Source organism: Plectropomus leopardus, unplaced genomic scaffold (assembly GCF_008729295.1).
Source record: "Plectropomus leopardus isolate mb unplaced genomic scaffold, YSFRI_Pleo_2.0 unplaced_scaffold40, whole genome shotgun sequence".
In the NCBI taxonomy this organism is placed as follows: Eukaryota; Metazoa; Chordata; class Actinopteri; order Perciformes; family Serranidae; genus Plectropomus; species Plectropomus leopardus.
Window position 1 is genome coordinate 51,218 of NW_024643793.1, and position 14,409 is coordinate 65,626.

A 14,409-nucleotide genomic window follows, 5' to 3' on the forward strand; every position below is an offset into this window, starting at 1 on the left:
TCTTACATTGTAGAATATTGCAGATTTTGGAACATTTGTGGTATTTTAGGAGGTTTCTAGGATTTCAGGGTCGCTCTCAAGTTTTGAGGACATTTTTTTTTAATTAAAAACATTTCTCAGATTGTACATTTTTCAGATTTTAGGACATTTATTTTTTTTTATTTTTTAGGACATTTCTAGAATTTCTTGGGTTTTTTTTCAAGGAATTAAAGATTTTTTAAGATTTTAGGACATTTCTCAGATTTTTGGACATTTTTAGGAATTTAGGACATTTCTAGGATTTGGGGACCTTTTTTTTTTTTAGGAATTTTGGACATTTCTTGGATTTTAGGACATTAGGTGTGCAGCTAGGACACCTATCGGGGAATGCGGGGATCCTTTTTTTACATGCTGTTTCATGCACTCTGGCTCCTCACGTATACTTAAGTACAAAAACAAATCCCAGTGTCAATCATTTAATTTCCATCATGAATTTAAAAACGTGTCCCGCCGTGAGCTGAGTATCTGTTCCACACTCACACATGCTCAGACACCTGGGTGAAAGGTTGTTGTGTATCTGCAGCGAGTGTGATTGACAGCGGCAGCGTTAAAGAGTGTGTGAAAATCCACACGGCGTTTGTCTTTCATCGCCACACAACCTGCTCTGCTCTGCCAGCCGCTCGCCGTAATGTACGTAACAGCCGCAGCCAACGTGCTGCGTTCACTGTTTTTGTAACGGAGGGCGTCTAAAACAATAAGAAGCGTCCTGTCGGGCCTTTCGTTGGTGGAATTAATGTGCGGTTATCACTCTAACTCGCTGTGAAATACGACATCAAAGTGGTCGTGTTCTGCACTTCCCAGAAATCACCTGTCAGTCAGGCACGGTGCGGCGCTTTGATTTTCCGTTGGTGCTTTCAGCTTCGCCGATGATCGATCGATGCTCGCCCACTGGCCTTTTTCTCTTGTGTTCATTCCAAACACACTGCTGCTGGTGTTTCTGTGAACACACGAAAAAAAGGCTTTTTGTGTCCCAGAGGACTTTTTCCTGGAAAGACGAGTCTTCTCCGTGTTTAGGGTCAGCAAATGTACAAAAAGATTAAAACTCAACCCATCCAGTTTATTAAAGGTTGAATGTAGTCTCAGTGTGAATGTTTAGAAATAGCACCAGATCTAAAATGTATGTATTATTTCAAAATAAGAAAAGGCCTAAGGGACTGTTTTTCACAGAAGGGTGGTGGCTGTTTTTTTAATTTTTTAATTAAATTTTTTTTTTTCCTTGAGCCTCCCTTAGTAACGCATGTAAAATGCAACAGTGTTTGTTCCACATTATGTGTTCAAGGGACATTGAAAATGAAAAATCCAACAATAATTTCAGTTCGTACAGTTTCTGGCTAAGATTAAAACTGTGCCACTTTGGTAATTTTTATTTTGGCAGGCCTACTGGTTTGGAAAGTATGTTTTCTTAAAAAATCTGTGAACATTTCTTGAGAAAAAAAACAAATATTTTTTGAAAATCTGCAAAAAAGAGAAAATTAAAGAAAATTGCCAAGATTTGTCTTTAAGAGAAAAAAAATTTTAATTACCAGAAAATATTAAAGAAAAAAAATCTCCCAAAATTTTTAAAGGAAATTGTCAAAATTAATTGCAGTAAAATAAATACAACATTCAGCCATTTATAGTTGGATGCCTCTCCTATAAGCCAGAATAAAATAATACAAACAACAATACTGTAGAATAACTGAATCTTTAAAAAATAGCACATTAATGAAACAGAGACACGAAATGTGAGAATATTTGTACAACATTTATTTAGGTTTTTTTAGTCAAAGTGAAAACCTGCTGAGCCTGCCTGTGTAGTGCTAATGATATTTTAACAGGATATTTACTGACGGATTCCTGGAATCTGAGCCCATGTTGCATTGAAAGATAAAAAAAACACAAAAAAAAAACCCAAACGTGCCGACATTGATAAATAAAACTGATAAGCTAGGAGCTAGGAGAACAACAAAAAACTGACCTTCAAAAAAATGCTTCAAATTCTATTAATTTTAAAACATAAATGTCACGTATATAATTATGAATATAGTTTGTTCCTTGGCTTTTTTCTTTTTCCCTAGCTTTTTAGCATATTTTATTTTATACTTTTATTTTAAATAATTTAATCTGAATTTATTTTTTTTTTTTTTTATATTTCTGTTACAACAAGTTACTTGTTGCCTTTTTTTGCATAATTTGGAAAGAAATCACATCTATTTGTTCAGAGTTTAAAGGTTTAGACGCTTGAATAAAGTGTCTTAAAGCACAGAACAATTGATACTGTAATTTAAAATCTGAGCAAATTGGCTTGATTTCTTTCAAAAATATGGGGAGAAGGTAATGACCAACGGAAGAAAAAATAACCCAAAAATTTGCAAGAAACTAGTCAAAAACAGTACAAGAAAACCATTGAGAGATAAGAAATCACCTTCAAAAAAGTGCTTGAAATTTTTTAAAGCATATTTGTCATGTATGTATATGAGATTATATTAATTTCCCTAACTTTTTTTCTGTTTTTCCCTAGCTTTTTTAAAACAAAAATATTTATTTCATTTTGAAATAATTAAATCTAAATCTACTAATTTCTTGCAATTTGTGTAACATTTCTGACTAAGTTGCTCATTGCTATTTTTGGCATCTCTTTTTGAACGAAATTGCATTAATTTGCAGAGATTTTAAAGATTTAAATACTTGTAAAAGGCGTCTAAAGGCAGCACAAGAAAAGCAATCACTCCAGGTTTCAAAGGGTTAATCTACAGGGTCGTGCATGAGGAGTGAAACTGAGGAGAGTGCTGCACGAGTTGTTTTACAAGTTGCTTTGGATGTTCAGATGCTTTTGTTTCAGCGTGAAACTGGGTCAATGCAGCCCGTTGTGACTGCTCCGAATTCAAACGCCCGCCGCCGCCGCCGCCGCCCTGCATGAAGAAGCAATTTCCAAAATCTTTATGACCGTCTTTAAAGCCCACGGGAGGCGAGCATTTGATACTACAGATAGATTTTTAGGGGTGGAGGGTCACTTTAATCGTCATCAGCGTCAGGTGCCAGATTCATAACCAACAAATGTGAAATCTGTGGTCACGCTGCGAACGTTATATCCTCATAACTGACAGACTCTGTGGCGTCATTGGAGGATATTAAACGAGGTGACACGGGAGCTGTCCCGACGCTGAATCCTGACGCTGAATCCCGATGCTCAATCCCGGCTCGTGTCCTGCTGTTGCATCTCTCTAGATGATCTAATGGAATCAGGTTTAATAACAGTGTTGGAGGATTGCAGAGTAAAGTCGCTGGCTTTAAAAAATGCTGCCATCATGGAAAAGCAGTTTAAATGGGATTTCTGCATCCGTATAATAATGTAATTCCTTGATTATTTCCAGGAGAAAATTCCTTGCTTCTCTCAGTTTGTAGGTCAGAGGTCGGGGTTTCAGAGCTGCACCCTGACAGCTGGAAGGATTTTTTTATGTTGCACAAAGACGTCTCTGCAGTTCAGACAATGTTTGGACCACACCTTTTTTTTTACGGCATTTAAAGCACAGATGCATCAAAGTAGCTGCACCTCCTCTGCCTCTGGGCTTATGAGTTGCATGGAAAAGATGAAATATAGAGATAAACACAGTGAGGATTCCCAGTAATACACAGGGTTCGCACAGTCATGAAAAATCTGGAAACATCTTGTCCAGGCCTGGAAGCATTTTAGAAAACTAAAAATACCCTGGAAGTTTTGGAAAAGTCATGGAATTTTGTTTCACAAACATGCACAAAAACACATGGAAATTTGAAATTTGAAAATCCTGCAATAATTTCTGTTTTTACTGTTTCTGGCTGTGATCGTTTTTTTTTTTTTTTTTGTGATTTTAAAAGAAAAAAAATCACAAAATCATCGTCATTTATTTTCTTCTTAAAAAAATCACCAAAAATTTCTAAAGAAATCAAACCTGCCAGAATTTTTTGTTAAAAAATCTTTAAAAAAAAAAAAAAAAAAAATCACTTTTTTTTTTTCTTTTAAAAATTTTGCCCAAAAAAAATCACAATTCTTTTCTTAACAAACTAAAATTTAAAAATTAAGGAAAAAACCCTTTAAAAAATAAAATAAAAATAACCTGAAAAATATGAAAGAAAAAATGCCAACATTTTTCCTTTAAAAATTGCCCCAAAAAAAATTAAAGAAGAAGAAAAAATTGCCAACTTTTTAAAGAGAACACGCCTTCCAAACCCACAGGCCCACAGGTTTGGAAGGCATGTTGTCTTTAAAAAATGTTAATGTGAATATGCAGTAGCACTTGATTGGTACTTGGTATCAGTCAGTACTTTCGCTCAGGTAGACGAATCGGTATGATGAAAAAATGAGAACGTCCATGGAGACTATAGTGGCATTAACATTAATTTAAGACTGTATTTTATCCCGTTAAAATTTTTTGCATTTGCGTTAAACAGCAGTCCACTTTCGTGTTTTGGTACAGTTGATGTTCACCCTGATGCATACAGTACAAAAATACACACGCGCTGTATTCAAAACCACCTTTTCATGTGGACACACGCTGGCGCACCACGCCGCATCAAACAAACAGATTGTGTACAAAGTGTGCTCAGATCCCTGATGTAAAAGCCTCTAATAAATCCAGAATAGGTTTTTTCCTTTAAAGTAAAACATGATGTAACTCAAACGACTGAGTGACCAGCGGACTCAGTGACTCACACCGCGTCGCCGAGACCAGCTCCGTGTCTTGTGGGAGCCGGGGCGGCAGGAAAATGACAGACTGACACACTCGATTTACGAGCAGAGAGCAGGGTGGCTTTCAATTTTAGGCTGCCCTCGATTGAGACATCACACAGACCCAGACTCTCCTAATTACACACACACACACACACACACACACACACACACACACACACACACACACACACACACACACACACACACACACACAGAGGCGGCGAGAGAACAGTTACTGGCTAGACACGGAGTGCGGAGGCAGATAGCCTTGTCTAACCTCTTGATTTAAAGAGTCTGGCGGAGAAAAGAGGGACGAGGAGCACACATTCGATCTTTACCGGGGTCGTTATTTCATCGATTTACCCACAGATGGCGAAACGATGAAATGAGCAAACCGCCGAGGGAGGGTCAAGGGGGAAAGGGGACAAGATATTTGATTAGACTGGAAACATTTCCTGCACAAATATAAGAGGCTGCATTACGGCGGAGCTCCGGAGTATAATTTCCCACGTCTGTGTTTGGAGAAAGGTCGTCATTAAGTGAATGTCATCCGCATAATTATAGTATCTTCCTCTGTGTCGCTTTGTGTGTGTGGTTTCATGTGTGTGTCCGTGGCAGTGCATCGGTGCGTGTCCGGCCTGTCTCCTCCGGTCCCTCTGGTTGGCTGGCTTGATTGTTTGTGTTGCCTGTTTTTGCGAGCTGAATGAGAGAGCCGCTCTGCACGGCTTTAGGCCGTCATGGCTTGGCCGGCTGGCGGGCACCGTCTGTGCCGAGGGGGGCTAAATATAGCTCACTGCACCAGGAAGAGGACTAACTGGAGAGAGAGGGACGGGCATAAATATAGAGTACCCTCGTGCAATTAGAGAGTCAAGCGCTGCTGGGAAATTTTAAGGAAAGAGACAGGGAAACTCTCTCTCTCTGTCTCAGTGTGTTCTCTTTACTAGCTTTGTTATTTTGGCTCACGGCAGCCCGAGTGCCTCTCGTGTGAGTCATCACATCTGACGGAAAGTGGCCTAATTTAAAGTTCATCGACTAATCTTTGTAGTCCGGCTTTAATTGACAGTCTTCTTTTTATGCTTCCATGATGCCGATACACGAGGCCGGAGGTATGATTTTTTTCAGGTTGACCACCCATCTGTTCGTCCCATTCATCTAAACGCAATATCTCAAGAACGCCGTGAGGGAGTTTCTGTAAATTTGGCTCAAACATCCACTTAGACTCTAAAGATGAACTGATTCGATTTTGGTAGTCATAGGTCAAAAGTCAAGGTCACTGTGAATTTGCATTAGTTTCACTCTTGTGAACACGTTATCTCAAGAATGCCACAATGGATGTTCTTCAAATTTGGCACAAACATCCACATGGACTCAAGGGTGGACTGATTTTGATGATCAGATATCACTGTGACCTTGTGTCCGTCTCATTCTTGACAGCTTAATTTCTCTATAACACCTTGAGAGAATTTCTTCAGATTTGGCACAAATGTTCACCTGTACTCGAGGGTGAACTGATCAGATTTTGGTCATCAAAGGCCAAAGCTCAGGTTCACTGTGAACTCGTATCAATTTCATTCTTATGAACACAACATCTCAAGAACGTCTTCAAATTTGGCACAAATGTTTACTTGGACTCAAGTGTGAACTGATTAGATTTTGGTGGTCAAAGATCACTGTAGCTTTGTGTCCGTCTCATTGTCGACAATTTAATTTCTCTATGACACCTTGAGGGAATTTTGTCAAATTTGGCACAAACGTTCACCTGTACTCGAGGATAAACTGATTAGATTTTGGTGGTCAGAGGTCAAGGTCATTACGACCTCATCCATCTCATTCTTGTAAACATGATTTTGGTGTTCTGTCTAGTAAACGCAATATCTCAATAACACCTTGAGGGCAATTTGTCAAATTTGGCACAAACTAACATTCAGAAATGAACTGATTAGAATTTGGTGGTCATAGGTGAAAGGTCAAGGTCACCGTGAACTTGTCTGTCTCGTTCTTGTGAACAAGGTACCTCAAGAACATCTGACAAAAGTTTTCAAATTTGGCACAAACGTCCACTTGGATTCCAGAACTCATACGCTATTTGTGACAAAATCATACAAATGTCTAAAAGTATACAATGATGAAGTGACTGTATTTTGTTATTGTACCCATAAGGTCAAATGTCAACTTCACTGTTACATCATACTATACATATATATATATATATATATATATATATATATATATATATATATGTACACACACATTTAGTCAGATATTGAATCCGTGACACCAATCTTGAAACTGTGCTGACTGTAGAGATCTGCAGTGTGTGAAGCATCCATATTTTCACAGACATGGATGTGAACTGTGCACATTGCACAGAGGCATACATCAGTTACTCAGTCTCAATTTAAAACACTGTAACATACATGTTTGGAACTTCACAGCGGTTACAGAGCAGTCATACTTTATGCTGTAATCACACTCAGAACAACAGCATGACGTCATCGCTGGTTTTACGGGCCGTACACACTGCCTGATAACTGCTATCTTGCAGGTTAATTGCATGTCAAACTGGATAAAATGGGTCAAACAGAATGTGTGTCAGACTTTGCACAGTGTCGGGTCAGCCGGTGCGTTCTGCATAATTTCAGTCTGTATTGTCATTGGTCGGTTGGGTCGTGGCAACATCGTACACAGACATGGCAGCCTACATATCCATCCAATCAGAACTTGTTGTCTTTTATAAGTGAAAAAGGGTGACGAAGGCGTCAACACCGACAATGTCGAGTGCAGAACTGAAATCGGTCCATTATTGAGAGAGTGTTGCAGTCGGCACTTGTTGTTTTTACTTTTCTCCCTTCTTTATTTTTTACCTTTTTTTTTTATGTTTGCTTCGTGTCTTCTTTCATTGCTCATTGCCTTCTTCCCATATTTTTGAAAGAAATCAAGCCAATTTGTGCAATTTTTAAAGGGTTAAATGGATCAGAATCTGGGGCCGAGAAATCGTGTTCAGGACCAGAAAAAGCCAGTTTGCTTTCATTAAACCCGCCAGAATATTTAAATAATCAATACTGGACCATTTCCAATTTTTTACTTCCATTAGACACCAAAACATGGGAAAATTAGTTTCAAGTTGAAAAATACCAGTTACCCTCCAAATCTGCTGTTGGTGGACGTGTCTCACAGTGCCATCATTAGAATGAGATTGATCTCCAAAAATTTCACCAGCTTTCTCTCACAATTGCCAACTTTTGCCCGGGACAGCCCAATATCACACGGTGCACAAGGGCCGTAAAACGAGCAGATGGCTGCTCGACGCCATGTGACCCGTCTGCTCCCTCCACTCTGGAGCAGAATTATCATTAAGTCTGCATTCCTGCTAATCCTATCAACTGTGCAAACAAGGCCGGGAAAGACTCATATGCGGCGGTGAGACTCGACCTTTTTCTGAATTATTACAGCCGTGACATTTTCCTGGCGCTACACACCTGTGTGCTCACATGTCCTACGTGATGTGAGGAGCTGAAATTGCCAGAAAAACCTGACATGGTTTCCCTGTTTTCCCTCGCGCTGGCACTCGCTCACACCCACACTTGATTGTGCGCCTGCAGCAGTAGTTGTCCTCACTCTCTCTCCTTCCCCGCTGCTCCATTTATCGCTTTCATCCCGTCTGAATCTCAGAGTCTTTTTCCAGCTTATTTGGCTCCGTTGTTTATTCCCGTTGTTCGTTTTCAGGTCACTGTGTTCCCGCACTGATAAGCAGACACTGATATCATACAGAAGATATTATAATTAACCTGATAAACAAGAGACGCTGTATATACATGTCATAATATTTATTTCTTATCCATATCTGGGTTTGTGTTTATTCTGCATCTAACCAAACAACTTCCTCTCTCTGTTTTTTTTTGCAGAGTGCTGATGTCAGTGCGTCGTCCTTTGGGAAACAATCGGGTGCCGCTCGGAGCGCTTCAAAGCTCCTCCTGTTCCTTTTGTGACAACCAATCACACAGAAAGAGAGCGGGTGGATCGGACGCGCTCCTGAAGCACGTTGAGAGACTGATGTTTTTTTTTTTTTTTTCTTTCATCTTGTTGGTTGTGGAAACCAGCTGGGATGTGTGCCAAATGACATTCTTGAAAAGCTGCTCTCATTCCTTGAGTGAAGCCAATCAGAGAAGGGTACAAAAAAAACAGAGATCGGTGTTTTATTTTGTTTTTTTTGTTTTTTTGTTTTCTGAGAAAAAAAATCTAATCGTTAAGAGTATAATGGTGGCTATTTGGTGTATAAAAAAAAGAATAGAATTATATATCTGCTCAAAAAGTGCCTCGTTTTCAGATTGTAGCCATTTTACAAAGAACTTCAACTTAGCCTCGACTAACTGAAGCTTTGGGGGGTGTGTGCTTGATTTGATGTGTTACGAAGTAATGCAGCAGAAGATATAGGTAGATAAAAGGGGGGTAAGCACTGGTGTGAGCTTTTGCTGCGTTCATGTCATGATATGTTTCTAGTGTTTACAAACTGCGAGCAACAGTTGAAAATGAGTACAGAGTTTGTCGTTTTAGGGTTGAAAATATTCTGGTCTATATAATTAAACAGTACAGGTATGAATGAAATAATACGTTTCTGCAAACCATGTATATATATTACATTTATATGTTTCATACATATCAAATTATCTGAAGTGATTAAGTATATGAGCTGATTTTGGGGGGGTGGATGGTAAAAGCTGCAGAACACTGTTAACCGGTTAATTTTTAGAAACCAAAGCTACTTTTTTAGCAGCTTTTGTGCGGCTGAACATGTGCTTTTTAGCAGTCACCGCCTTTAAACGGCTTTTGTGCTGCTAAATGTGGGTGTTTTTTAGAAACCCGTCACAGCTTTTTTAGCAGCTCTTGTGCCACTGAATGTAGATGTTTTTTCGTGGTCTCTCACAGCTTTTCCAGCAGATATTCTGCTGCTGAACGTTGATGTTTTTTAACAACCTGTCACCACTTTTCTAGCAGCTTTTATGCTGCAAAACATTAGTGTTTTTTAGAAACCTGTCACTGCTTTTCCAGCAGCTTTTGTACCGCCAAACGTGTTTTTTAATGACTCGTCGCTGCATTTCCAGCAGATATTGTGTCGCCAAACAAAGGTGTTTTAATGACCCATCAATGCTTTTCAAGCAGCTTTTGTGCTTGTGAATGTAGCAGCTTGTGGTACTTTTCTAGCGTTTTTTTTTTTTTGCCACAGAACATGGCTTTTGTAGGGACTCGTCTTTGCATTTCCAGCAACTATTGTCCTGCTGAACGCAAGTGATTTTCCACAACTTGTACCCACTTTTCCAGCAACTATTGTGCTGCTGAAAAGTGGGTGTTTATTAGCAAACTGTTGCTGCTTTTCCAGCTGCATATGGTTTCTAAATGAGTATTTTTAAGCAACTCATCACCTCTTTTTTCAGTGGCTTTTCTGCCATCAATTGGCTGTATTTTAAGCTAAAATTTGATCTTTTTCTAACCATCACAGGTCGTTTTTCTGCTTAACTTTATGTCACACCATCCACTGTCTCCCAATGACAAAGTCAGCTCGTTTTTTTGACGTCACTTTAGAAACATTATGAAACGTATGAAATGTACAAACGTTACACATCTGTGGTTTGCAGAAATGTACAATGCAAACATTTTCTTCTGGTGACTGAAATATTTACAAGTCGGAAATTGGATATCACAAAAAATCCGATATGACATGAATGCAGCATTTTCGCTAATATTAATAATATAATAATGGTACTAGCCAACCTGCTGGCCTTCCTGTCTACTGTGAGAAATATTAGCTGTGTTAGCAATCGGCTCATTAGCTCGCTTTATTCCGTCTTTTCCTCCTTCTGTTGTAACAAAGCCATACACCTAAAGTATTAAACACACAGGCTTGAAAACAAAAGGCACTTGTAGCAGGGGATGCAGTAGCTTGCTAGCTAGCTAAAGCCAGCCAGGTCAAATTAACATATTGTGTCAGGACGTAAATTCAGCGTCCTGCTGACCACAGCTCAGGGCCAGAGACCCCTGATACAGAGCCAAGCAATCCCATTAGTGCTATTAGCTCCAGACACTTGTGTCTCGTTTAATCCACTTTGTCTCAGGATGCTAAATAACATTAGGTACTGAGGATAGAGACCCTATCAATAGCCATGCTAATGCTAGCTTTGGAGCGGTCAGCACGCTGCTTTTAGCACCGGAAACGGGGTCAGCTCTTTTTTCAATTCTGTCAATATGAGATAGTCAATAAAAATAGTTTATACACTTTGAAACCTGGAGCAACATCACTAATCTAGTGCTCCTTTCATATATTACATCTGTGACACTACATAAATATTTAAACCTTTGAAACTTGAGAAAATTGGTGCTTTCTTTCAAAAACTTGGGGGAAAAGGCATCTAGCAACTTGGTGGGAAATGTTTAAAAAAATTAAATAAATAAAATGATTTTTTTTATAAGAGGGAAAAAAGCAAAAAGCTATAAGTATATATTTATAATTATTATAATAACATACATACATTAAAATCATGCTACAAAATTATTCTAATTTTAAGCACTTGAAGGTTATTTTTTTGTTGTTTCATTAAATTTAACTTTTTTTTTCAAAAACTAGTTTTCAGTTAATTTTGTTGTACTTTTTACTAATTTCTTGCTAATTTTTGGTAATTTCTTCTTTCATTGCTCATTGCCTTATTCCAATATTTTTTGAAATATGTCACGCCAATTTGCAAAATTTCAAAAACTTGGGAAAAGGGTAATAAGCAACTTTGTAAGAAATGTTCCAAAATTGAAAAGAAATTTTAAAAAATTGGAAAATTATTTTAAAAATGTATGTGGAAAAAAAGATAGAGAGCCATAGTTATGGTTATCAGAATTAAATATTTAAAATTATGTTACAAAATTTTAAAGCACTTTTTTTCTAACTTTCTCTTTTTATTTTTTTTTTTTTTTTTGTTGCTCATTGCCTTCTTCCAATGTTTTTGTAAAAAAAAAAAAACAAGCCAATTTGCTCATGTTTTACATTAAATTACCAAACATGTAAAGTTTTTTTTTTTTTAAAACTGGTTAAATTGAAAGAGCTTTGACCCAGAGTCCTTGTCCCTCTTTTCTGTCTTTCGCTTTAGCTCTTACTTTAATCTCCGCTATGCATCAGCACTTAAGTGCCTGTCTGTCCTTTTTATCTGTCTGTCTCTCTGCCCGTCTTAGCAGCTAGCACTAATAGGGCTGCCGTAGCGGAATATATTAAGTCTATTTTTGTGTCTATTTTTGGCTGTACAGTTCTCATGAAATAACTTGTTTTATGTTTCGTTCGATGTGACGATGTATCAGATGACTTGACCGACAGCCACGGCCCTGATCAGAGGAGTTTTGGACTGTTTCTCTTTGCCGGAAATGGAGGACTTAATTGTCGTAAGGGGGGCCATCAGTGCCAAAAAAAAAAAAAAAAACAGACGACAACAACAAAAAGACTCCGACAGCACCTCAAGAAGCAACCTCTCAAGTCTAGACGTTTGTTTTAATTATGTAACCTTTTGTGTTTCTTTTTTTGGGGGGGGGTGACATATCTGGCCTCGCAGTCTCTCAGAGATAAAGGTCATTGCGAGGACTTGCGCGCTTTAACCTTGAATTGTAAAAGAAATGCATGAAGAGAGAGAGAGAGAGAAAAAGGCCACCACGAGAAAAACATAAAAAATACATGTGCATCTTATGTAGCTCCAATTTGTGCTCATGTGTTTGTCTGCCTGTCTCGGGGAAGTTCATGAACTCGCTCACTCTGGTCACATGACTTTCCGAGCCTGGAGCGTAACAATGCAGCTTTATTATGAGCAGATTGGGATCTGTGGGTGGAATTGCCTCTAATAGCAGTTGTTAATGCTGGAGTGGGAAAAGGAAAAAAATAAAAACTATTGGACTTCAAACCAGATTTAGCACATAAATCTGGTGTTTTCATGCAGACAAACACATGATAATGAGTGGAAATGTTTCTGATGTTTTCTTTTTGGAGATGTTCTCGCATTGAAAGGCAGCAGTTTTCAGCCAAATGCTTGAAGGTATTTGTAGTTTAGAAAGAGAGAAACAGGTTTTTTAGTCCTGCCATGTAGAGCCCCCGCTGAGCATCTCGTGGACTTTTGTTTCTCACTTTGTCACACTGCCTGCAGTCTGGAGGTGTTTTCCTCTGACAGCCTGCGGCAATACCCGATGGCTGTGTTAATTTTGTTAACAAAAGCTTTGACTAAATATGTTTGTCAAAGACCTTTTTTCTGTGACTATAACAAGACGGCACACAGGCTATTACACACTAACGGACTGTATAAACCACTCAGATTGTATCTAAAAATGGACTCCACTTCCTCCCTCTGTACAAAAATGAAACCAAAATATTACAGATGCAGCCGCCGCCATCTAGAGCTGGTGTCATTTGGAGCCAGAGTAATTTAGGAGCAGCGTCCGAGTCACAAGCTGTCATCTAACAACTCATTAAAACCAAACTAAACAAAAAACAGACGACGATGTTGACGCAACAGGTTCAAGCCCGTGGCGTATCATGTTGACGCAGCAGATTCCATCCAGCGGCGTATCATGTTGACACAACAGCGGCGTATCATGTTGATGAAACATGTTCCATCCAGCTGTGTGTCATGTTGACGCAACAGGTTCAAGCTTGCGGCGCATCATGTTAACGCAAAAGGTTCCATCCAGCTGTGTATCATGTTGACGTAACATGTTCCATCCAGCGGCATATCATGTTGACGCAACAGGTTCAAGCCCGCGGCGTATCATGTTGACGCAACAGATTCCATCCAGAGGCGTATCATGTTGACCCAACAGGTTCCATCAAGCGGCGTATCATGTTGACGCAACAGTTCCATCCAGCGGCATTCTCAACGCCCATCAGCGTATCATGCTGCCGCTGTGCCATCCGATGGTGTATCCTAACACTTTGAACGACTCTGTCAGATTGCGTTATCAACTGACACCCCCTGGCGGCACATCATACAGCTGCGAAAGTGGCTTTTGGTGTCCTTATATTACACCGAAATCACTGAAAAAGCGGCAGTATTTGATGACTTCAAAAAGAGAATGGGCTGGCATTTTTGTTAAAAAAAATAAGTTAAAAATGACAGCAGATGGCGAAACTGGACACTTTCGGCAAAGCTGCATTCATAATCATTCAAACAGTTTTTCGTCAGATAACAATGAGGTCAAATAAATAATTTTTTTTAGTTTTGCTCAACTTAATTGACTAAAATGTTCAATACAATCAATCTGATGACTGGAGACGACTTAAATGTCAGATACTATATACTATAGTATTCTTTGACTAAGATAAACTAAGAAGCCCAGACTTTTATTAAACAACAGAACGACTTTGACTAAATATAAAAACTAAGACTGAAAACCAAGCTGACAAAATTAACACGAGCCACAGCCACTTATCATGACTGAAGTTCCTTCTGGAGAGCTCAGACGGACGCGGTTCAGGAGTTAGTGGCGATAAGGTTTATTTTAGTGAGATGTTCATAAAATGTGCAGAAAAGTGCTGCTGCTGCTCTAAATTGTTTTATCTTTTCCTCCTGTTCCCCTGAGGGATGGTACTGAACGGGAAAATTGTGAGGTTTACCATTGATGTATAGACAGTTTTACTTCTGTTGCTTTAGAGGAAAAAAAAAAAC

General features: G+C 38.8%; 1 protein-coding gene across 1 annotated transcript in view; it reads left to right on the plus strand.

Annotated features, from left to right (window-relative positions):
- Window positions 1-8,737, plus strand: part of si:ch73-335l21.1 (insulin receptor substrate 1-B) — a 59,702-nt gene extending 50,965 nt beyond the window's left edge. Inside the window, exon 4 of the mRNA XM_042482175.1 lies at window positions 8,635-8,737. Within this exon, the coding sequence (XP_042338109.1) occupies window positions 8,635-8,642 (8 nt within the window). The 3' untranslated portion in view covers window positions 8,643-8,737. The remainder of the gene's footprint in view (window positions 1-8,634) is intronic.
- The last annotated feature ends 5,672 nt before the right edge of the window (window positions 8,738-14,409 follow it).